General features: G+C 42.1%; 2 protein-coding genes across 2 annotated transcripts in view; both read left to right on the top strand.

Annotated features, from left to right (window-relative positions):
* The first annotated feature begins 835 nt into the window (after window positions 1–835).
* On the top strand, window positions 836–12,492 carry NPFFR1 (neuropeptide FF receptor 1). The gene is made up of 4 exons (XM_036222395.1): window positions 836–856; window positions 1,022–1,367; window positions 3,448–3,547; window positions 11,522–12,492. Exons 1-4 carry the CDS (start codon window positions 836–838, stop codon window positions 12,396–12,398), a joined length of 1,344 nt encoding a protein of 447 aa, XP_036078288.1. The 3' UTR covers window positions 12,399–12,492.
* A 12,867-nt stretch (window positions 12,493–25,359) lies between these two features.
* PPA1 (inorganic pyrophosphatase 1) overlaps window positions 25,360–25,710 on the top strand; it is a 38,015-nt gene continuing 37,664 nt past the window's right edge. Inside the window, exon 1 of the mRNA XM_016121069.2 lies at window positions 25,360–25,536. Within this exon, the coding sequence (XP_015976555.2) occupies window positions 25,473–25,536 (64 nt within the window). The 5' untranslated portion in view covers window positions 25,360–25,472. The remainder of the gene's footprint in view (window positions 25,537–25,710) is intronic.

The raw sequence follows: 25,710 nt of genomic DNA on the forward strand, positions 1-25,710 counted from the left end.
CCCCCCTGAGCAAGTCATGGAACCCTTCTGATCTCAGTTCTCTCATTTCAAATGGAACTAATACCTAGCCTGTTTATCTCAAGGGGTGGTGGGAGGGCTAGATAAAATAATAGATACAGAAGTGCTTTGTTAAATGCTGTGCAAATGAAGCAGCTGATCACCACAATGGGAACAGGTGAAGGATGGGTGGTGGTCTTGGCTTTGGACGGTCTTCTAGTGACTTTAATGTGTACCTTTGCTCCTTAGCTCTGGTTTAGAGTCCCCTTTCATTCTCCCTTCCCCTACTTGCCTTTCTAACTAAAGTTCCACAGAGGAGGTGATAATAAGGGACATCAAAGATTTTGAGGTGTAACAGTCCAGGTCTCAGAAGAAACAGGTGGTGTGCTCAGAGAGTGTTTGGCTGAAGAAAGTTTAACAGAGGAACTTTACAGGGAGAAGGGGAGGGTAAGAGAACCAGCAAGGGATGGTGAAGCCCCCAGGGACTGGCAAGGGAACAGTGCACAGTGCAGAAAGGAAACGGTGTCACTGTGGCCCTGTAAGTGCTAGAGACATGGAAAGGAGTCGCCTAACAGCAGCTGTGCCCATAAAGACAGCCCCACAGGCAGAACCAGGCCAGGCAGGGAGGAAGTCAGGAGATGAATACCCTAACTTCTCTCTTCTCCAGTCCTTCAGCCTCCCTCAGTACTTCCACTGGCTGAACCCAATCAGAAAACCAGAGGGCAAGGGATCCTGGGTGATGCAGTCCTTAGAGGTCAGCCTCTGGGGCTGAGAGCAGGGCTAAGAAGGATGGAGCCTAGTTTGCAAGTGGGGAATAATTGACATTGGGAAATGAGTCATGGACAAGATCGGGTGGGAGGTGCGAGATCACGGTTTGAGTGGCTATGGGTCGAAAGTCTTGTATCAGTACATCCATTTACAATTATAGTTGAGCACATGATCAGGATACCAGGGCATGGTCAGGGTTTGGACTACAAAAGGGTCTCACAAGTGGCGAGAAGTCAGTCATCTCTTCTTTATCTAGGATCCTGACCCATATGTTCCTTTGCTCCTAGGGGAGCCGTCCCAGCCTCCCAACGGCAGCTGGCCCCTGTGCCAAAATGGGAGTCACGCCAAGTCCACCCCAGCTGCAAACCTCACCTTCTTCTCCTATTACCAGCACTCCTTACTAGTGGCAGCCATGTTCATTGTGGCCTACGTGCTCATCTTCCTCCTCTGCATGGTGGGTAATGCTCTGGTCTGCTTCATCGTGCTCAAGAACCGGCACATGCGCACCGTCACCAACATGTTTATCCTCAACCTGGCTGTCAGTGACCTGCTGGTGGGCATCTTCTGCATGCCCACCACCCTTGTTGACAACCTCATCACTGGTGAGTGCAGTCAGTGGAGACACTGGGAGTGCCTGCCCCTGAAATCATTGCTGGCCCGGTCCCTTGGCCAAGATGCCATTGTCTCAAACTCTCAAGGCAGTCTCGTGGCCAAGGAATTAGACTAGATAATAGATGTAACGAATTAATCATTTTCTTTGTTTCTGCATTGTGTGACTTACTCTTCCTGCATTATCTTAATCTTCACAACGACCTAGTGAAGTATATGTTATTATTATCCCCATTTTATGGATAGAGAAACTGATGCTCAGAGTGATTAAGGAATGGGTCTGTAGTTACACAGCTAAATGTCAAATCCCACATTCTCACATCCATATTTTTAACAACTATGCCACTCAGTCTTACTCTCCCAGGTAGCTCCTACAAGTAGAATTAGACCAGTGGGAAGAAGTGGTTGGGAGGCAGGTTTCTTCTGAATAATGACCTAAGAATTCACTTATTTGTGGTGTTCTCCAACAAAAGACAGTTCTGTCCTACAGGTAGTGAGCTCTCTGTCACTGGGAGTGCCTAAATCGGGACTAGCTGGCCATTTAGCAGGGATTTGGTAGAAGGAATTCAAGCGAAACTGGTTCACCTGACCTCTAAATTCCTGCCTCTTCATCCTGCAAAAGTCAGAAGGCTCCCCCTGGCATCCTCTCTTCTATTTCAGAGTAAGACTCCACAGACCCTGGGACTCTGAATTTCCAAAGCCGTGGCGACTCTAGAAGGTCTGAGGTTGCAAATCCTGATCTTAGAGTCCCATTTGGAATGACTTATCTGACTTGAGGCAGAGGAGTCACAGCCCAAATTTCTATAGGTTCTAGGACCCAGGAAGTAGAGCTAGGGCAGTCCGCTTCCCCTCTGGTATACTGGCTTTCTGATGGAACCTTTAATCACTGCTGAAACTCAGGTTCTTTTAGGGTTGCTGAATATAAACTGTGCATCTTTCTTCCCAACACCCCCGCCACACACACACCAGTTAACAATGATATGGAGAGATTATTAGTTGGTTAAGGTGGTTTTGTCAGTCCTTTTTACGTGCCTAAATTTAAAAAAATATTGTTTGAGTAGATAACACATTCACACAGTTCAGAAGTCAAAAGCTCACAAAGGTATCCAGTAAAAAACCTCCTCTTCACCCTGTTCTCTGGCCTCCCAGCTCCTCTCCTAGGAAGAAACCAGTGTTGCTAATTTCTTGTGTTCCTTCCCAAACATATTATACAAGTATAAGGAAATTTAGGAAATGCTAACTTTCCAGTTGTTTGTATACTTTTACCTTTTCTCTGCTTGAAAATATAGCATATGTGTCGTAAATAGGATTCATTAAAATTAATTTACATGAAGTTAATCCAAATTAATAAATAAAAATTTCTCATTCTTTTTATGAATGAATCTGTATGAATCTGCTGCAATTTATTTAACCAGTCTCTTTTTGATGAGTATTTAGAAGTTTTTTAATAGAATCTTATGCCATAAAATAAAATTTTATATAACTTTTTCCTTCCCTTTCTGTTTTCTCTCTTCCTTCCTTCCTTTCTTTTTCTCTCTCCCCCTTCCTCTCTCCCCCCTCCCTCTCTACCTCCTTCCTTCCTTCCTTCCTTCCTTCCTTCCTTCCTTTTCTCTCTTTCAGAACACAGGTACAGATGATTGAATCATTCACTTCCACAGTTCATGGCACTATGTGAATTCACTGTGTTGTGCAGCCCCTTTAATTTTATTTATTCATTCCTTTCTATACCCCTACCCAACTCCAAATCCCCTTTCCTATAGGCAAACATTCTATTAAATGTAAGGTATACCTTTTTGTTTGAATGCATTCTTACTAACTGCATTAGGCTGAGTGGATCCAAAGTTCATTTACGGAAATCTTTGGTTGAGAAAATGATTGTCTCTCTCATAGTCAGAACTGTCCACAGTGGTATCAGCTGGTTAGTTCCTCATTCCTGGAAGTGTATAAGTAGAGATGAGATGACCACCTAGCGGGCATGGAGGAAAGATCCAAGCCACAGAGGGGACTGACCAGGGTCTTTGGTTCTTTGTGGGTGAGACATCTCTTACTCTGTGGTGGTCTCTGTCATTGCAGGGTGGCCCTTCGACAATGCCACATGCAAGATGAGCGGCTTGGTGCAGGGCATGTCTGTGTCAGCTTCCGTTTTCACACTGGTGGCTATTGCCGTGGAAAGGTGAGAGGGTTCCCAACTGGGTTATCCCAGGTTGACTGGGCCCGGCACTAGAAAGAGCCACTGTCTTCACTGCAGGATGGGGGAAAGGCTGGAGCTGCTCTGTGGTGGGTGGGGCCGAATCCTGAGCCATAAAGGTAAGACTGCCCTCTAAACTTGGGGGACCTGCAGAGGATGCTACCACCTCCTTTCAGAAGGCTTGGAGGCAGCTCCTAAGGAGGTTTAATAGGGATTTGGGGGGCTTAGGAGGAACTTGAAGTTGGTCCTCGTTTCCTGGGGAGCAGGAATCCTGCCATACATGATTCTGAGCCAGGGGAGCAGCTTAATGGGTGAGCCTCAATACAGCTAGAAAGGAAGGGTGTCCCCCTGCCCCTTGGCTTCACTTCCACGGCCTACTTGCTGATTCCTGGCACTCCAGGCCCTACTGGCTCCTCAACTCCACCCCAGCTACTTATGTTCTTTCCAGCCTCAGATTCTATCAGATTCTCTGATAAGCATGGGTCTGCTAATGGAACAGAGCCTGGGGCCAAAGAGGCTTTGAGAGCAACAAAATGTTGACTAACAGCAATACGTCCTCCTCCCCATCTGTGAGCCCTTTTACTAAGTTTCTTAACTAATCTACGCCTCAGTTGTTCATCTGTAAAATGGGAAATACTCTACACGATGGTTGGGAGGCCTCGGTGAGCTTCTGCTTATAAAGGTGATGCATACTACCTGGCACAGTGTCCAAATGTCAGCTTTTAATATTTGATCTCCTTTTTACTCTCACACCCATCCTTCTCTTTACAATACAGGCACTTTTCAATGCCACCTTTTCCATTTATGTACTTATTTTTATTAAATTTATTGGGATAACATTGGTTAACAACATTATATAAATTTCAGGTGTACAACATCTGTATACTACATCGTGTGTTCACAACCCAAAGTCTAGTCTCCTGCGATCATATATTTGACTCCCTTTCCCCTCTGGTGACCACCATTCTGTTGTATCTGTGAAGTTTTTTGTTTGTTTTGTTTGTCGCTTTTGTTTTATATCCTCCATATGAGTGAAATCATATCGTTTTTGTCCTTTTCCATCTAACCTATTTCACTTAGGATGATACTTTCAGGATCTATTCATCTTATCCCAAATGACAATATTTAATCTTTTTTTAGGGCTGAGTAGTATTCCATCATGTATATGTACTTCCTGTTCTTTATCCAACCATCTATCGGACACTTATGTTGTCTCCATGTCTTGGCTATTATGAATAATGCTGCATTGAACACAGGGGTACATATATCTTTACAAATAAGTGTTTTCAAATTTAGGGAGTGGGTACTCAGAAAAGGAATTGCTGGGTCATATGGTAGCTCTAGTCTTAATTTTCTTAGGAACCTCTGTACTGTTTTCTACAGAGGCTGCAACAATTTACATTCCCACTAGCAGTGTGCAAAGGTCCCCTTTTTTCCACATTGTCTCTGACACTTGATATTTCTTGCTTTTTGACAGTAGCCATTCTGACTGGTGTGAGGTGGTATCTCATTGTGGTTTTGATTTGCATTTTCCTTATAACTAGTGAAGTCAAGCATCTTTTCATATATCTGTAGGGCAAGTGTATGTCTTCCTTGTAAAAGTGTCTATTCTGGTCCTCTGCCCGTTTTTTGAGTTGCTTTTTTTGTTGTTGAGTAGTATGCAATCTTATATTTTAGATATTAGCCCCTCATTAGAGATATCATTTGCAAATATCTTCTCCCATTTGGTTGGTTGCCTTTATGTTTTGTCTGTGATTTCTTTTGCTCTGCAGAAGCATTTTAGTTTGATGTGTTCTCATTCATTTATTTTTGCTTTTACTTCTTTTGCCTTTGGGTTTATGTTCATAAAAACCCTCTGAGACCAAGATGTGTTAAGTTTAGTGTCTATATTTACTTCTATGTATTTTATTGTTTCAGGTCTTATATTCAAGTCTTTAATATATTTTTAGTTAATTTTTGTGTATGGTCTCAGATAGCAGTTTCATTCTTTTGCATATGGCTTTCTAGTTTTCCCAACACCATTTATTGAAGAGGCTTTTCTTTCTTAATTGAATGTTTTTGACTCCTTTGTCAAAAATTAGTTGCCCATATGAGTGGATTTATTTCTGGGCTCTCATTTCTGTTCCATTGGTCTGTGTGTCTATTTTTCGGCCAATATCATACTGTTTTGATTATTGGAGCTTTATAGTATAGTTTGAAGTCAGGGAATTTGATACCCCCAGCTTTGTCCTTTTCTCTCAGTATTGCTTTGTGGGTATTTGGGGTCTTTGAGGATTTTTTGTTCTATTTCTGTGAAAATGCCAGTGGGATTTTGATGGTAATTGCATTAAATCTGTATAGGCTTTAGGCAATATAGCATGTTAACACTGTTAATTCTTCCAATCCATGAACATGGCATATCTTTTTCTTTCTTTGTGCCTTCTTCAATCTCTTTCAAAAAAGTTTTGTCGTTTTCAGTATACAGATCCTCCACTTTCTTTAAGTTTGCTCCTGAACATTTTAACCTTTTTGCTGCAATTGTAAATGAGACTGTTTTCCTTTCTTTTTCTAATATTTCGTTGTTAGTATATAGAAATGCAATGGATTTTTGTACATTGATTTTGTATCCTGCAACTTTACTGTATTTGCTTATTGTTTCTAATAGTCTTTTGGTGGAGTCTTTTCGGTTTTCTATATACAGAATCATGTTATCTGAAAATAGTGAGCTTTACTTCTTTATCCCCAGTTTGGATGCATTTTATTTCTTTTTCTTGACTGATTGCTCTGCCTAGGACTTCTGGTGTCATGTTGAATAATGGTGACAAGAGTGGGCATCCTTGTCTTGTTCCTGGTCTTAGAGGAAAAGCTTTCAGTTTTTTTGTCATCAGGAATGTTGGCTGAGGGTTTGTCATATGTGGCCTCTATTATGTTTAGGCACTTTCATTCTATACCTATTTGATTGAGTGTTTTTATAAGAAACGAATGTTGAATTTTGTCAAATGCTTTTTCTGCATCTATTGATATGATCATATGATTTTTATTATTTATTTTGTTAATGTAGTGTATTGCATTGCTTGATTTATATATGTGAGACCATCCTTACCTCCCTGGAATGAACCCCACTTGATTGTAATGTATTATCCTTTTAATGTATTGTCATATTTGATTTGCTGGTATTTCGTTTAGGATTTTTGCATCTATGTTCATCAGAGATATTGGCCCATAATTTGTGTGTGTGTATGTGTTGTCCTTAGCTGTTCTTTTAGTATCAGGATAATGTTGGCCTCAGGAAATGACTAAAGAAATATTTCCTCTTATTCAATATTTTTTGGAAGAGCTTGAGAATAAAATGTATTAAATCTTTTAATATTTGTTAGAATTCATGAGTGAAGCCATCTGGTCCTGGACTTTTGTTTTCGGAGAGGTTTTTGATGACTTTCAATTTCTTACTAGTGATTAGTCTATTTAGGTTTTCCGGTTCTTCATATTTCAGTCTAGGAAGGTTATGTATTTCTAAGAATTTATCCATTTCTTCTAGATTATCAAATTTGGCAGTGTATAGCTTTTCATAGTATTCTTATATTCTTGTAATCCTTTGTATTTTTGTGGAGTCCATTGTAACTTACTCTCTTTCATTTTTGAGACTTTTCTTGTTTCTTGAGGTAGGCCTATAATGCTATAAACTTCCCTCTTAATACTGCTTTTGCTGCTTACCCAAAATTTTGGCATGTTGTATTGTTAGTTTCATTTGTCTTTATGTATTTTTTGACCTGTTTATTTCTTCTTTGACCCAATAATTTTTAAGCAGCATGTTTAATCTCTATACATTTGTGAGGTTTTTTTTTTCAGCTTTCTTGTAGTTAATTACTAGTTTCATACTGTTGTGGTCAGAAAATATGTTTGGTATGATTTCAATCTTCTTAAACTTATCGAGACTAGTTTTTTTGTCCCGACATATAGTCTGTCATTGAGAATGTTCCATGTACACTTGAGAAGAATATATATTCTGTCATTTTGGAATGGAAAGTTCTATAAATATTGAGTAATCTATTTGGTCTAATGTGTCATGTAAGGCTGATGATGATATTTCCTTATTGACTTTCCGCTTGGATGATATACTCATTATTGTCATTGCGTTATTCAGGTCCCCTACTACAATTGTATTTTTGTCAGTTTCTCCTTTTAGGTCTGGTAATAATTGCTCTATATATTTTGGCTCTCCTGGATTGGGTCCATATATCAGGGTTATGCCTTCTTGATGAATTGTACCCTTTATCATTATAAAATGTCCATCTTCGTCTTTGTCTCTTGTTACCTTGTTTATCTTGATATCTATTTTGTTTGATACAAGTCCAGCTATACCCACTTTTCTCTAGATGCCATTTGCTTGGCTTATCATCTTTCAACCCTTCACTTTGAGCCAATGTTTGTCTTTGTAGCTGAGATGGGTCTCCTGAAGGCAACACATAGTTGAGTTTTATTTTTTTAATCCATCTTGCTATTCTGTTCCTTTTGATTGGTGAGTTCAGTCCATTTACATTTAGGGTAATTATTGATATATGAGGACTTACTATAGTCATTTTATCTTTGTTTTCTGGTTGCTCTATATTTCCATAGTTATATGTCTTCGCTCTAGATTTTTATTTTGTGATTACCATTAGGTTTATGTAAAAAAAAGTTTCATATATACAATGGTCCTTTTTCTTCTGATTGTATCTTATCTTCATTCACCTGTGTAAGTTCAGTCCTTTCCTGTGTTATCCTTTTTTATGCTGTGCATTTACTTCCAAATTGCGGTTGTCTTTCTAAAAAAAAATGCTTTTTTTTTATTTGTAACTTTATGTTATAAAATTGTTAATACTCTATTCTGAAATAGAGTTGCAATTTCCTGCTTCTGTCTGTTATCTTACTCAAAGTTTTGTATACTTTTATCTTTTTGTTTCAGATGGAAAAGCTCCTTGCAACATTTCTTGTAATGCAGGTCTTGTGGTGGTAAATTCCCTCAGCTTTTGTTTTTCTGGAAAAGCCCTTATTTCTCTTTTATATCTAACGGATAATTTTGAAGAATATATTATTCTTGGCTGGTAGTTTATTGCTTTCAATATTTTGAATATTTCATTCAACTCTCTCCTGGCTTGTAAAGTTTCTGCTAAAAAAACCTGATCATAATCCAATGGGGTTTCCTTTGTAGATTACAGTCTTCTTTCCCCTGATTACCTTGAGAATTCTTTATTGTCATTAACTTTTGACAGTTTTAATATACTGTGTCTTGGAGGAGGTCTTTTTGAATTGAGATGTTTAGGTGTTCTGTTAGCTTCTTGAATTTCAGGATTCAGTTCTTTTCATAGATTTGGGAAGTTCTTGTTGATTATTTGTTTGAGCTGGCTCTCTGTGCCCTTCTTTTTTCTCTTCTCTTTCTGGTATACCCATTATACTTACGTTGCTCTTTATAATAAAGTCAGATAGCTCTCACAGAGTTCTTTTATCCTTCATCTCATTTGTCGAGTCTTCAGCTCTAGAATTCCTGTTTGGTTTTTCACTAGTTTCAATCTCTTTGGTAAAGTACTCCTTTTGTTCATTGACTTTATTTTTGAACTCATTGAACTGCCTTTTTGAGTTTTTTTGTATGTCATTGACTTTATTTGTAACTGCAAGCTTGAATTCTCTGCTATTTAAGTCACGGTCTTTCATATTTTTGAGTCTAGTTTCTGGAAACTTTTCGCTTCTTTTCTAAGCTACCTTGTTACCTTGGTTATTCACAGCACTTGATGGATTCTTTCTCTGCCTGGGAATTTGAGGGAGTGAACTCTTCTTTATCAGGTATTGTTCTGCTCTTAACAATTCAGCAGGTTGATAAGTAGAGGCCTTTCTTTTCTGGTAGATGCTATAGCACAAGTTTTTGTTTTCTCTTGCCTACACTACTGGCGCCTCTGGGATCTTGGTGGGAAATTGTTGCTTCAGTTATGGAAAATGCCCCATATTCCCCAAGGAGGTGAGCATCTCCTTTGTGTCTGGGACATCTCTGTGTCTGAGACACCTAAGTCTTATGGTACCACCCCCATGGTGGGATGTGGAGGATGATGGAGCTCTGAACCTTCAAATTCCCAGTGGTGCCTTCTTGTATAGAAGCTGCCAACCACACTGTGCTATTCAAGGCATCTCTGCTGCCTCCACCAGGTTCCACCTCAATGAGTATGGTAGTCTGCAGCTTTGCCTTCTTGCTAGTAATGGTGGCTGCTAGTTTGCTGCTGCCACACCACTGTATTGTGTCTCTACTCAGGTTTAGCCACATTAGTGCCGGCTACTCAGACAGAAATGTTGCTTCTGCCCTTCCGGCCCTCTTGGATGCTGTGTAGGTTGCAGCCCAACTCTTTACCTTGCCGCCACGTCAGCTGGGGTCGTGGCTGGTGCCAACTACATCTGTGACCCCGGTCTCTGTTCTTCCCTCCATCTTGCCTCTCCTGCTTATTCTGATATACCCGCCTTCAGATGTCTTGATGTGTGGATCTCTCAGAGGTGTTTGTGTGTTAAGCAGGGAAGCCTTTGTTGAATTACAGTTGTCTGACTTGTAACTTTAAGGGGAGAAACCAAAGGGTCTCCTTACTCCACCATAATGCTGACACTATTCCTCCTTTTTCAGAATCTAATGTCCTAATCCTCATTGTGTCTCTGCCGTCATCAAACATAATCTTCTGTGACCCAGTGATATAAGCAACTGCGGTGATGGAACTAAGTTCCTGTATCTGCAATGCCACTAACTTTCTGGCAATTGGGGGAAATTCTTCTCCTTCAGTGATCTTAATTTTGTTATTATTGTTAATGATATGTAAATATGCAACTTCTTCCAGTATTCTTGCAGTGTTCTTCAATTTTTCATCTCCAGTAAACCTTTCTGGTCTGCCCCAGGATTCTTCTCCATTCATTAACTGATCCTGCACTATAGCCAGTACTATTTGCCTAAAGGATTATTAGTTGTCTGGGGATTGCTTAAGTGTGTGATGCTATGAAACCAGTAGCCAAAGGCATAGAGATTGAGACAGCAAGGTTTGAGGCAGGCTGTGGAGAAGTAAATGTTCTGTCAGGAAGGTGCAAGAGTGGTTAGGCAGGAGGGCAGAACACAGTCTGGTGAAGTGGAAAGGGCATTTGGCTGGCAGTGCAGGGTCAGTCCCTAAATGGCCACGTGACCTTCCCGGACTAATTAGATTGGATCTTTGGCCAAAAGAACTGAGCATAGGTATTTCTTAAAATGCTTCAGGAGGTTTTAATGCACAGTGAGGGTTTATAGCTTCTGGTTTATATGGCTTAGAGGAGCAAGACAAATCTACCTTCGAGGCTAGTCCTTGCTACTTGCTAGCTGTGCTGCCTTGAGTCAGTTGCCTAACATCTCTGAATCCGCCACCTCAACTGTAAATTAAGGGTGTAATAATAATCGCTGCTGAAATGTTCTGAGGAGGAAATGGTGCAGTCCTATCCTAATACTGTGAAGGCACTGTTGGAAGGATACTGACCAAAATAACATAGAGACAGCCTATTGTTTAGGCTCCCAAGGTTTTCTGGAGAATCCGTGAATAGCTAAAAATTGTTTCCTTTGATACACCTACCTAACAGGCCTGCTCAAGGACAGGATGCACAGACTGATCACTCTGCTATCATCTGGCTAATCAGTTAATCTCCAAAAGCACAAACGGGGATTCCTGTTTACCATACCTCCTGCAGCTTCCTCCTCCCCTCTCTTTAGTAAATCCCGTTTTTGCCTTTGTTCCTTGGCTACTGAGACCATGGGCTGACTCCTCATAGGTGAGAAACCAATTTACTTGCAAACTAACCTAATTCATATCAGAGCTATTCTTTGAGGCTATCAAAAGTGCATGATGAATGCGAAGTACCCACACCCACCAGCCCTTATCTAGGGCTAGCTCTCACCTGTGGGCGACTGGGACCCACCCAGACCCCCTGCTTCTCTTTCCTTCCCTGCTGCAGATTCCGCCGCATTGTGCATCCTTTCCACCAGAAGCTGACTCTACGGAAGGCGCTGGTCACCATTGCGGTCATCTGGGCCGTAGCCCTGCTTATCATGTGCCCCTCAACCATCACGCTGACTGTTACACGCGAGGAGCACCACTTCATGGTGGATGCCCACAACCTCTCCTACCCACTCTACTCGTGCTGGGAGGCCTGGCCTGAGAAGGGCATGCGCCAGATCTACACTGCCGTGCTCTTCTCGCACATCTACCTGGCGCCACTGACGCTCATTGTGGTCATGTACGCCCGCATCGCACGCAAGCTTGTCAAGGCCTCGGGTCCTGGCCGAACCGGCGAGGAGGCAGCCACGGAGGGCCGGCGCGGGGCCCGGCGCAAGGCCAGGGTGGTACACATGCTGGTCGTGGTGGCACTCTTCTTCACACTGTCTTGGCTGCCGCTCTGGGCTCTGCTGCTTCTCATCGACTACGGGCAGCTCAGTGAACCGCAGCTACACCTGGTCACTGTCTACGCCTTCCCCTTCGCCCATTGGCTGGCCTTCTTCAACAGCAGCGCCAACCCCATCATCTATGGCTACTTCAATGAGAACTTCCGACGCGGCTTCCAGGCTGCCTTCCGTTCCCAGCTCTGCCCATTGCAGTGGGGAAGCCACAAGGAGGTCTACTCAGAGCGGTCTGGCAGGCTCCTCCACACGCGGGTCTTCGTGAAGGTTCAGCCCAGCGACTCGGGTCTACCCTCTGAGTCCGGGCCTAGTAGTGGGGCCCCCAGGCCTGGCCGCCTCCCACTGCGCAATGGCCGGGTGGCCCACCATGGCTTGGCCCCGGAAGGCCCTAGCTGTTCCCATTTGCCCCTCACTATACCAGCCTGGGATATTTGAGTGGTATAAGGAGGGAAGACCCTGAATCTGAGGACCCTGACTGGACATGTGATACGTGGACATGACCCCTACACCAAGGTAGGCCTTGGCGCCTACCTCCCAAATACAAGGCAGTAGGCAGCTTGCTAGTGATATCTTCTCTAGTACCTCCCCTCCCCCACTCAGAGAGTGACAAAGGAAGGGAAGGGAAGAAGAGCTAAGTTTCCCCAAACCCTTCTACCGCAAACTTCATCTCTGGAGTCTCACAACACTTTGGGAATAGACTTTTCTATCTCCCTTTTACAGATGAGAGACAGGCCTGGAGAGGAGATGTGGCGAGCCCAGTCTCTCGGCTGGAACTGTCACAGAAGCACGGCTGACTCCAGCACCTCTATGGTTTTACCATTTCCAGTTGTCTCCAGAAGGGCACATTGAAGTGGAGGGCAGTGAAATGTGTAAATGCTAATTAGGCTGCTAGAAAGAAGCAAAAAGCAAAACTGCCCTGTCCATTCGATGCTCTGCGTCTGTGTCCTGGAGTCTTTCGGCTGTTACTAAAGTCCTTGACCCTTCCAAGAAGAACATGGTATGCCCCCCTGCCAGCTCTCTGTAGGTTTGTTTTTTTGTTTTTTTTGGTGTCCAGGGCCATTCACTCTCCCTAAAGTACTACAACAGAACATCATGCTTGAGCAGCTGTGGAACATACCCTGGAGAGCCTGCATCTGGGTCTTGCCCTCTGGGTCTGAGCTCTGAGAGGGTAGGGGGGATGGGAGCGGGCTCTGTTCTCCCTCCTCTCCTTATATGGGGCCCACCATCACCCAGGTCCCAGCAAATATTTACAATGTAACAGGTAGCTGTAAGGCCACATGGAGATGTCAGTTTATTCATTCATAGATAAGAAGAAGAGAAAGTATAGTACCCTGTTTCTGCCTTTGGAAGCACGTCTGCTCACTGGAGCTGCAAGCACAAAGCTTTCCCACGGCCTTTTTCCTCTATTCCCTCCAGGGGATAGTAGAAAGAAGTTGGCCAACCTAAGCTGGTATACCTTTTGAAGTCTCCTGGAGGGCAAACACTAAACTCTTCTCCAACATGGAACTCATCTACCCAAAAAAGAGTTTGGGACCAGGAGGTCCCTGTTTACTCTGGCTCTCACTCAGCACAACTGAATCACCTTGAAGAAACAAGGCTTCTCTCTAGGAGATGGGAGAAAATGCAGTTGCTTTGGTGGCCCTTGCACAGCCCCAATAGCCTGCAGTTAACTGGGCATTTTCCTTATCTCTACAGAAAACATAGTGTTGCTAGAATGTTAGTGAATAAAAAAGAAATATTTCTAGGGGTCAGGGCAGAGAATGAGACTCTGAGACTTCCATTGTTTTCTTAATCTATACACAATAACTTAACTTTGTTTACACCACTCTAAGTACTCTGAGTTCCAAGTTGGAGAGGAGTTTAGTGTGTGTAGGGGCAGAAGAAAATTCCTAAGCAATTGTGTAATCCCCAGACACTATCTGATTTGATTCATACAAATGAGGTAGAAGGAGATATTGTTGTTGCCACTTCACAAAAAAAGTAACTGAGGCTCAAAGGGTCTAAGGTCACAGGTTGCAGAAGGGCAGAGTTTGGATTAGAATTTATTTGTCTTCTGGTGGTTTCTTCCTACGCCACCACATCCTGCCTCTCAAGGATGGTGAATTGGACATAATGGGAAAGAGACCTGGAAATTCCCACAAAGGCTTTCTGCCTGACTGTGAGCCAGAATGCTTGCGGAACAAACATCCCCACCCTCAAGCTCTTGGTATGGGAAATGAGAATCTATTGTGTTGACTCTCTTAATATCCGACCTGAGCTGCTCTGTGTACAATATTTCTGAACCCATGTATTGAGCAGGCTCCCGAGATCTACAGGTCCATCACTCCACTTGGTATCTGGGGGAGATGGATGAGAGTCTCAAGAGAGGGTATGCCATCCTGTTCCTCATTAGCTAGCACATGTATGGGCCCCATTTTTGGTATTGTAACAGTATTATGTGTCATGTAGACCAGAGAGTTCCTGCTGCTTACTGTGAAGAACTATGACCCCAGGCTCTAAAAATAGGCCAGAGAAGGAGTAATCGCAAACCCAAATGCTTGTCCCTGTGGCTGGGTGGGATCTGTCCAGACACTGGTCTCAGCTCTTGGGTGTGTTCCTCCTTTAGCATTGGCTCCCCAACCACAAAATCACAGGCTCTATAGCAGGGGAGACCAGGACTCTCACACAGGCCAATCTTTCCATCAAGGCCCCTTTGTTTTATTTTCCCCCAAAGATGCCATACTTTGAAAGATTGTACCTGTCAAAAAAAAAAAAATTGCACTAAGTCAGAACTGATGTATTTTGCTGTTATTTTTATTTATTTTTTTAAAAAAATCAAAGGTTATTCCTGCTTCTTTAGAGGTTGAATCTGAATGGTGACAGATATGACTTGATGCTTTTATGAAAGATGAGGCCTTGGGGGGTACCTGTGGAGTCTTTGGATTTGTCTATATGTGGTAAAATCTATTTAACACAATGTTTACCAATATAGCCATTTTAAGGTGTATAGTTCAGTGGCATTAAGTGCCTTCGCTTGTTGGGTAACCATCACCACTGTTTCCAGAGTTTTAAAAAACATCCTAAACTGCAATTCTGTACCCATTCAATAACTCTCCATTCCTCCCAGCCCTTAGCAACCAGCACTCTGCTTTCCACCTCTATGAATCTGACTACTCCAGGTACTTCATACAAGTAGAGTCATAAAGTATTTGTCCTTTGTGAATGGCCTCTTTTGCTTAGTTATGATGTCTTCAACTTTAACTATGTTGTAGCATGTATCCATACCTCATCCCTTTTTAAGGCTGAATAATATTCTGCTGTGTGTGTGTGTGTGTGTGTGTGTGTGTGCGCGCGTGTGTGTGCATTCATCTGTCAATGACACTTGGATTGTTTCTACCTTTTGACTATTGAAAATAATGTGTTTTAAGATGTTGGAAGTAGTTCCTGAAAATAGGGCCTGTGTAAACTCTGAAGACAGAAACCCCAGGTTGGGAACACAGGACTTCTCCTGACTTAGCATTTATGGGTAACAAAGCAGAGACTCTGAGGGAGGCTGTGATCATCTCCCTTCCCTGTGCCTACCTAGCTGCTCTGAGCTCCTGCTGGGCTTTACTTCTTGATTAATGTGGCTAGGAAATTGTGTTTCCTCCATGGGATATTTTATAAAGCTGTTTTTAGAAAGCTATTTTACCAGAATCCTGTGTCCTGACACCTGGGCCCTCTCAGGGACCTTGTTCAGCTACCCTACGGCATGTAAGGGCAAGCAATGCGAACTTCTCCGGATGTGCTATCCTCCACCTGCGGGCTGGTTGGGTCTCCTAAGGTGACTGCCCTTTCAAGGGTGGAAAATTTGGAGATGGATTGGATGTATGATGGAGGAAAAGGGCCAGAGGCCTATTGACAGTGAGTACCCCCACCCCAGAGGGGCTCTTGGAGGGACTCTGTGTCCTGTCCTGCCATGTGCAGAACAAGCAGTCGTGCTAATCGTGGGTCTTCACTGATGAATGGCCCCTTGACTTCACCAAGATCACGCGGCACTCAAAAGACCAATGCAAGCTGGAGGCGGGTGCCCGGCCTGGACCCCACAAACCACAATCTGCCCAGCCCTATGCCGAGGACTTTCTCCTGGGGACTGGAGGACGCATGAATTGATTTGGGTTGGAATGGAGGGTGGAGTTGGGAAAGTGGGATGAGAGCCCCACTATCATTAGTCTACTGTGTATTCATCCAAAAATCAAGGCGAGAGCCAAACCGAGAGCTGGATGGACAAAGCATTGCTATTAAGCTCTGTACCTTTTTGCATCTGTTTCCTCAGCTCACCCCTCAGAAGTGCCACTGAGGAAAGATAGATGAGAAGGAGGTGACCCAAATGGGCTTCATTACAAGCAAACAATGTTCAATCAACAAAAGATCCCTTGTTGAATAACCCAATTATTTATGTTTACAGCATTTTATTGTTTTTTTTTCCTCTCTCTACAAAAGCACTCTATAATCACTGTGGAAATTTTAGATAAACAAATGAAAATGAGCACCCAAATCCCACCACAAGAGATAAGCATAGAGTCATTTTCTGTGCATATCTATCTATATGTTTAAAAATTTTGTAACAGTTTTAATAAGACATAATTTGCATACCATAAAATTCACCCATCTTAAGTGTATGTTTTGATAAGTCTTAGCTATTGAATACAATTGTATAACCACCACCACGTTTAAGATATTTCCAGCATCTCCCACAAAATTCCCTTTGCCAATTTGTAGTCAACTCTCTCCCCCAACTCCTAGACCCAGATAACTGCCCATCTGATTGGGGATGTCATATACCTAGAATCATACAGTGTGTAGCTTTGAGCCTATCTTTTTTCACTTAGCATGACTTCTTGAGATTCATTAATTTATAACATGTACCAGTAGTTTGCTCCTTTTTACTGTTGAGCAGTATTCCATTATATGGATGTATTGCATTTTGTTCATTCATTCATTACTGTATAGGCATTTGGGTGGTTACCAGTTTTTATGAATTTACAAATTATGAGAAATGCTGCTATGAACATTCATACACGAAGGTCCTTATATGTACATATTTTCAATTTGCTGGGTTGTATGATAAATGTATAGTTTAACTGTAAGAAATTGCCAAAGTGTTTTCCAAAGTTGCTGCACCATTTTATATTCCCATCAGCAATGTATGAGAGTTCTAGTTCTTACCAACACTTAGTAGTATCAGTCTTTTAAAAATTTTCCTGATGACTAGTAATGCTGGGCATATTTTCATATCTTTTGTTGTAAAATATTTTCAAATCTATACTTTAAAAATATAATTATGTTGTAGACACTTTAGGACAAAAGTTAGCTCCAACTATAAGAGAAACCTATCACTAATAGATGATTTTTAAACCCATCAAGAACACATTTAAAGTAAGATTAGAGGGATAGACTATGATAGAGGTGGAATGACTATTTTAATAGGTGGTTAGAAATGGCACCTTTGAAGAAGTAGCATTTGTATATGGATATAAATGAAGCGAAAGAGGGAACCACTTGAATAGCTGAGGAAAAACAGCCTAGACAGAACATTATGTGCAAAGGCCTGAGATAGGAGAGGGATCAGTGAAAAAGGAATTAATGTATATCAAAATGGTATTGAATTTCAATAATTACATTCCTGATCAACTCAAAACATTTTCTGAGAGCTTGTTAAAGCCAGGCACAGTCTTAAGAGCTTGCGTCTGATATTTATTTCTCACAACAGATCATAAACTCTGTGAGGACAGGGTCTATGTTTATTTCATTCATCTTTGCAGTCTCACATCTAGGAAAATGCCTGGTACATAGAAAGCACTCAATAAATGTCTGAAATAATGAAATGAATGAAGTAATGAAATAAACATGTATTATTATTTTCATATTATAGATGGAAAACCAAGGCTCAAAGAAGTTAAGTAACTTATTGAAGGTCATATAACTAGGAGGTGCTGAAGTTCAGATTCAAATCTTGGTCCATCCATCTAGGAGGCTAGGTTATTGCTCCTCTCCCAAACTACTGTGGATTCTTCTTCCTATATTTGAGAAACTGAGGTTCAGAATAAAAGAAAGAGGCTTGATGGAGGTCCCCTTTAATCCTAAAAATAAAACCAGCCAACCACAGGCTCCAGACTGCTATTTTGGCCACAAGACCACATTTCCATCACATTCAGTGGCTTCCAAAGATTTGACATGGAAGGAATACCAGCAGCTTAAGTAAAAGGTGTAAATTTGGTTTAATCCAACACTACACCAAACCTTCAAAGCAGCAAGCTGAAAGAGATCCTTTTGACTCATCTGCCTGTGGTCATTGATGGGGTGAAAGCTGCCGAACTGGCTATGGGATCCTGCCTTGAGTTGTGTTCTCTTGTTAGCTTAATGCCCAGGCCTTTGAATCCTGTCATCAACAAATGCTGCTGTTGTCATGTGCAAGCAACCAAATTAATGTGGGTGGAAAAACCCAAGCTTAGTGATTTCGGCAAATTAGTTTATCTGTCACATAGCCAGTGGTGGTGTTAAATCACTCTCTGTTTGAGAAGCAATCACTCCCCACCCCACTCTGTCTCCTTCTCTGCAGGGAGGTTAGAACAGCCAAAGCCAAACTCTTTCAGCGACTGAGCAACTTACATTTATGTGTTTTGACCTCCCCCAAGGAAGAGCATTTTGTAAAGTGTATTTTGTTTGTTCAGAGTGTTGTCTGGTGGTCCTTTGAAGCCACCTCTAATGATCATAATCACTCCTTTTATTCTCCTCTAGTCCATGTATTTGAAAAATAGTTCTGTTACCTAGGCTGTAAATTATGGAAAATAAATCATTGTGAAAGAGTTTGGCGTTTACTTTTTACTTTCTACCACATTAGCAGTTTTCCCCCTTTTGCATCTTCACTGTGAACAAAACATTTCCAGGCAAACACCCATCCTCCAAACAGAAGGGTAGACAGTGGGCTGTGCTACCACCATCATAGCTGCATGTTCCTATTTTATAGATGGGAAACTGAGTTGCTTAGAAGACAAGCATTTCCTTGACATCCCCGCAGCTCATAAATGGTGAAATCAAAACAAAATTTCAGGCTTTATGGGTTGTTGTCCAGTATTCTTGACACTATACAAATTATCTATTTGGTTAGCTCTCCACTTTTAAGTGTATGTGACAGGTTAGACAAAACTTAACTATGGCATGTGTACACTCTACGAACCTAGTGTCTGCTGAGTGTGGGAACAAGTAGACCTCCCCACAGTCCAGTGAGCAGAGACAGAAAAGAGAAAAATCAATATGTGGAATAGCACTTTCTCAATGGGATATCGTGGTTGGCCAAAGAAGCAATGGAACAGCCTCACAGGTGTTAGAAAAGGGTTCCCATAAAAACTTGAAATATGTCTTAAAAACTGAGGAGAGTTTGAAGCAGGGAAGTGATGCACTCAGATCTTCATCTGTTAAAGCTCACACTGGCATCAGGTAGAGGATGACTTGGAGCGAGATGGAACTGGAGACTAGTGGGGTAGGAAGTATTTGTGGGAATCCAGGTAAGATATCCCGGGATTGGCTGAGGCTGTAGAGATGGAGAAGAGGTGACAAGTTCAAGAGATGCTTGAGAGATCCATGCAATATTACCTGTAACCTGTGGGAGGATGGGTCATCATCTAGGATGCTTTTAGTTGCTATTAGCAGAAATCTAACTCAAACCAGCTTAAACTAAAGGAATATATTGTTTCATAGAATAACAAATGCGAAGGATTGGTTGATCCAGGGGCTCAGCAATATCATGAAGGACCCAGGTTGTCTTCATTCCTCTGCTCTGCCATCTACAATGTGAACTTCATCCTCCAGCTGGCTTTCTTCATGGTGCAGAATGCAGTTATTGGCAATCAGAACTACATGCTTTTTTTGTTTACATTGAGAGAAAGAGAATGTGAGAGGGATTATCCTTCACATGACTTTCTCCTAAGAGAGCAATGTAACCTCTCAGAAGAGGCAGCAAACTCATTGGTTGAAATTGGATCAGGTATCTGTTTCTGAACCTATCTCTGTGGCTAGGGGAGTGCCATGTTCTGAATCCCATGTTTTTGAATGGGATTCTGGACAGCTCAAGGGGCCAGGATTTCAATGATTGACTTAGACTAATCAAAGCCCATTCCTGGAATTTCCAATCAAATTAAACTAGGAGAGGGAGTGAAAGACTATTGGGAAGTTGTATCCATTAGAATGTTTTTCAGCTGCAAAAAAACCCAGAGTACTCTGAATCAAACTGGATTAAACATAACAACAACAAATTCATGAGAGACAATCTTACAGAATTTATTAATAATTAATAAAGTCAATTTATTATCTCTCACAAGAAGACCTAAGGCAAGGAAGCCCCAGAGTTGGTTAAGTAGGCAGCTCAGTGATATTATCAAGACCCAAGGTTTTTCCACTTGGCATCTTCATTGTAGGAGTATCACTGTTACCTACAGGCTACCTTTCCTCCAGTTTATAAAACAGCTGGGGTTGGCAAATTTCATGTCAATATCCAAAGGAACACATGGCTTCTTCTAGTGAAGCAAGAGAATCTTTCTCAGAGCTTATTCTATCACACCGCCCCTTATATCACCTTGGCCAGAATTGTGTTACATACCCACAACCAAACCAGTAATTGGCAAGGGGAATGGAGCCACTATGATTAACTTAGACTAATCAGACCCTCCCATGAGGCTGAGATGGCATCGAAATCCCTGAAGCACATGGTCATGCAGGGGTAGATGGATGTGTCTGAACAACAAGAGTCCTCTTGAGAAAAAGAATAGGAGCATAAACAGGTGTTGGGCAAGTAACCACTAGTGGCTGCTGTAGAGATTCGCCAGGAGTAGCCTAGAGGAACTTCCAGGTTGGTCGACTGGGCAGTTGTGGCACTGTTAACTGAGAGAGAGATCTCAAGGGACAACAAGATGAGATCATTTTTTTTACTTGGTGAATGCGAGATGCTCATAGACCAGATAAGCAGAGAAGTCAAGAGGTAGCTGCATATAAGAATTGACTATCCTTTCTTTTAAAACATCCTCTTCCCCTGGCTTTCAAGGCACCACAATATCCTGTTTATCTCTTTCCTCTATGGCTTTCCTTCTCAGACTCCTTTGTGGGAGCCTCTTCTGCCATCCATCCCTGAAATACTGGGATCCCTCAGGGTTCTGTTCTAGGCCTCCTGCTTTTCTTAAATATTGGTATTACATCTTGTCCTGTGGCTTCAATTGTCCAAATCAATAACTTCAACCAACTTTCCTTTCTTTTCTGAGTTCCAGGACTCATATCTAACCACTCACTGGGCATCTCAACTTGGACTTTAGTCTCTTCCCACCTCCATAACTTCTATGATTCTCTCCATCATTTGATCACTTGGAAGGCAGATAATATACCAAGCAGCTTGTGATTTTAGGCAAAGGGGTTGAGAAATGGATTTTTAGTGTGCCTTGGTTGCTTTTAGCTGCCTTTGACAGGAAACTACAAGAAAAAGATGAGCTTATTAAAGACTTGGCTGTTTTGTAAGCAAGGATGAAAGAGAAGAGAGAGAATCAGAAGTTCCAGGACCAGTAGGGCCAAAAGATGCAACTATTGCTCATCTCCAATAAATAAAGGATAGAAATGCTTTAAGTAACAAGGCTGTTTAAGTCACAAGTTTAAAACAGCCTGGAACAGATATCAGATCAAGGTCATGAGCAGTGGCTTCCAGTAAGTCCTTTTTTTGGATAAAATGCCTCAGGGAAAATAGATTAAAGACATGCTCTTCAATGGAGGTTTTGTAAGTTGAAGTTACTTTAACAATTATGCCTAGAGAGAGGCACGTCTTGAAAGATTTATAAGTGTGATAATTGGCACATTCTGCTGACAAAAATCAGGTAGGTAAAATGCTTTTTCAAGTTTTAAAGAGAGATGTAGAGTCAAGATACAACAGCTTGGGGTCAAAGATCATGAATGCGAGAGAATAACTTTTGGGCTCCCAAATTTTTGTGGACAAGAAGGAAGCTGAAAAAGCTGAACAGTCCCCAAGGAGGATATATTTTCCAAATGTGGCCAAGGAGGATAATGGCAAAGAAAAGACCTTCCAGAGACTAAAGCCAAGATCTATAGAAGAACCATAACAGAGGCTATTCCCAGGGAGTTGAACTAGAACTTAATCAAGGAATGTTCCTTACACTCAACAGGATTTTGGAATTCTAAGAACCAGTGACAGTTGTATGCCTCCTATTGTTTCTTCTTATGATGAAAATGTTTACTTCAGTATTTAGCCTGTCTTTGTTCAACTGTTTCATATTAATCATAGATGTGTGGGGAGGTAGATAATATTTGTTTGTTTTTAAGTTCATAAGTCTCTGGATCAAAGGGAGCCACATCTGAACATAATGCAGAAACTATCATGAGATACTTGATAAACTTAGACCCTGATTTCATGATTGATTGGAACTCTTGGGTATTACTTTCTGTAAGGAGAGTGAGTGTATTTTTCATGCAAAAAGGGGATAAATGAATATTTGTGATCTAGGAAGTGGACTATGATAAGAGTCATACTTTTTTTCACCCTCCATCCCAACAAAACTATCTCAGTAAATGACATGCCATTTGACCAGTTGTTGTAGCCAGAAACCCAGAAATCATCTTCAAATCCATCTCCCTCATTTTTCACTTCTTCAAACCAATAATCAATTCCATTAATTCTATCTTGAATATAGCTCTGAACTCAATCTTCCCTTTTGCCAACCAAATTCAGGACACCCCTGTTATCTTTCACCCGGGCCACTGTAGCAACCTTCTCATTGTTCTCTCTGCCTCTAACATTGCTAAACTGCAATCCAGGCTCCAAGGTGCTAACAGAGTCACTTTTTAAAGTAATTCTGATCATATTATATTCCTGCTAAAACCCTTCTTAGGTTTCCCATTGCACTTATAAAAATGTTCAAACCCCATATGAGGCCTCCACTATTTGATCCTGATTTTATTGCTTAAAATCTCTGGTTTTATTGCTTAATAATCTGTTTCTAGCTTCTGTCTTGTCTCCTTGTCTTATTAACCTCTTTTCATCCTTCAGGTCACAGGTTGAGGGTCACGTCCTCAAAGAGATTCTCTGCTCCCATAATACAATATACTGTACTTCCTCTATCACTTTACTTATCCAAGTTGATTAGAATTATTTGTTGAAGTCTGTCTTCCCTTCAAACTATAAGTTCTGTGAAGGCCAGGACCATGTCTTTATAAATGCTACATCCTTATCACCTCACACAGAGCATGGCCACAAAAAGTGTGAAATAAAACTGTTATAGATTTGAAAGTTTTCATGTTATAGGACCTATTGGTGGTAGTGTACACCAAATATATACATGAGATAACTTGAGGGGTGGGTATCTCTAAAAAAAGAGAACACAGGAAGTAAGAAAGATAATGATGATTAAGATGAAGAGATGAAGAGAAGGCTAAAGGGGGAGAATGGTTAATGTGTGGCTAGAGAAGTAGAATGTCAGAAGAAAATGTAATCACAATCCAAAAGAGAGAGCATCAGAAAATTGGAGGTACTCAACAGGGTCAACCACAGAAAAAAGGACAGGATACAGACTGAAAAGTGTCATTTGGTTATAGAGCAAGAAAAATAATGTATGAGAACAGTTGGGTTAATCCTTTGTCAAACTAATATACTTAAGAAGGTATTTCCCTTCCCCTTTCTTTTCATTAATTCCTCTTTCCATTGGTCCAACAAAGATTCATTGAACATCTGCTCTGTGCTAAGCCCTAGGGAGACATGAGAAGGAGAACAAGGTCCACTTAGGCCTCTGGGCTTCACCGCCCTTGTTACAAAGCACTGACTTGTGCCCCAGTAAAGTCGGACTTTGCATTTCATTGGAGTTGGTATTGATTGGCTCCTGAACACATTCAGTGATATAAAAGCTGGTGCTCAAGTCCAGAGGCCAGCAAGATCTTACTATCTTGCTCTGAGTTAGCAGGAGGCAAAAGAGAAAGTATATGGGGCACACACTGTTGTATCATTTCCATCCATAATTAAGTCATAGAGTCTGAGTTTTTCCCAGAAAACTAGCTTCAACTGCTCAAAGGCAGAGAGAGCAGTTTTAATCGAGAGTATGTCCTCAAAAAACTCCCTGAAGTTGATCCTACTTAGTATTCATTTTGCAGAGATTCCTTTAGCTTTCAGTAATACATCGTATCACCTACTAAATAACTGCTCTACTCTTTTTTTTCCTACCCTGTGTTCTAATAAAACAGTGTGACTTAGTGTTCAAAAGGTCAGTCATGGCCTTCTGAAAATGAATGGGAGCTTGGATGAAGACAAGAGGGACACTCTAATTAACAAATTATCTTATTAGGTTTCCATTTAATACAGAGAGCATCTCATTTTATATAACAGACATTGTTTTGCAAAAAAAGAGCTAAATCAAAATGTCTTTACGGCACATTATGAGAAACCCAGCCGATCAAAAATTTTACATAATACTAGGTATTCTTTGAAATGTGAATAATCATTTCCTAGTTTATAATTATAATTTTGTAATATACTTTTTTGTTTTTTAACATATAGGATTGGAGATGTAAATGATGCAAATATCTGCCTACAACCTCAAACTTTAGCTTTTGGGGACTAGCCTCACTCAGAGCGCATGCCTGGACTTTTCCAATGCTTTCATCTTAAGGTCCTGAGGACTCAGAGTGAGTGGCGCAAAGCAAGACAGAGTGAAACCTCCTCCACTGGGGAAGGTGGAAATAAGTTACACATACTAAACGTTTACAAGGAGCCAGGCCCTTCCTCCAACTCTTGATGTGTATTCCTCCAACCCATAAAATAGTTACTATTACTAGCTCTGTTTCCCAGATGAGAAACTGAGTCAGAGAGGTTAATAACAATTTTCTTGATGTCATACACTTAGAAAGTCATGAAACTGGTACTTAGTAGACATTACAGGTGTCCATAATATGCCACAGCTTTGCTTAAACAGATCAGAAAACTACAAATACACATCATTAAGATCACGGGCAGGGCCTGCCTGGCAAAGTGGGTTAGTTATAAACGACTTTTGAGATAAGGAATCACTCCTTAGAAAAGGTTGTGTGAGAGTCAAAGGTAAATTCCCAGTGCGTGGGTGGGGAGAGGTCGGCGGCCAATTCCTAGCTGGTACCGGCTAAAAATTTAAGCTTTTAACATCCTCTGTCAGAGCACCAAAGCCCGCGCGACCAAGGAAGAGGGCAAATGCCAGCGACGTGGCGCAGCCTGGATGGTCGCTGGTTTGTGGAGGATGGGCCCTAGGGGGCAGGGCTGGACGCGAAGACGTGCGTAGCAGACGGAGTGCGCCTGCGCACGAGGTGGGCGGAGCGTGGGTGGTGCAGGCCCGCGAGCGCCAGCAGTGTTAAAGGGAGCTCCCGGCACCGCTCGCAGGTCCAGTGTCCGCAGTGCGCAGGCGCGAGAGTGTCTTGTCAGTCGGCGCCGCGTGCGGGCTGGTGGCTCTGTAGCAGCGGCGGTGGCTAGTCTCCGGCACCATGAGCGGCTTCAGCAGCGAGGAGCGCGCCGTGCCCTTCACCCTCGAGTACAGAGTCTTCATCAGTGAGTGTTGGCGATCCGCGGCCCCTCCCCTCCTGTCCGTCCATTCATTCCCGGGCCTCGCCTCGCGTCGGTCCTTGGCGCCCGCGGCCCGCGCATGACCTCTTGTCCCGGGCGCAGGCTGGACAACTCCGGCCAGTCCCCGGGGTCTGGGCCGGCACAGCTGGCCTATTCAGA

This window comes from Rousettus aegyptiacus, unplaced genomic scaffold (genome assembly GCF_014176215.1).
Source record: "Rousettus aegyptiacus isolate mRouAeg1 unplaced genomic scaffold, mRouAeg1.p scaffold_m13_p_6, whole genome shotgun sequence".
Classification (NCBI taxonomy): Eukaryota; Metazoa; Chordata; class Mammalia; order Chiroptera; family Pteropodidae; genus Rousettus; species Rousettus aegyptiacus.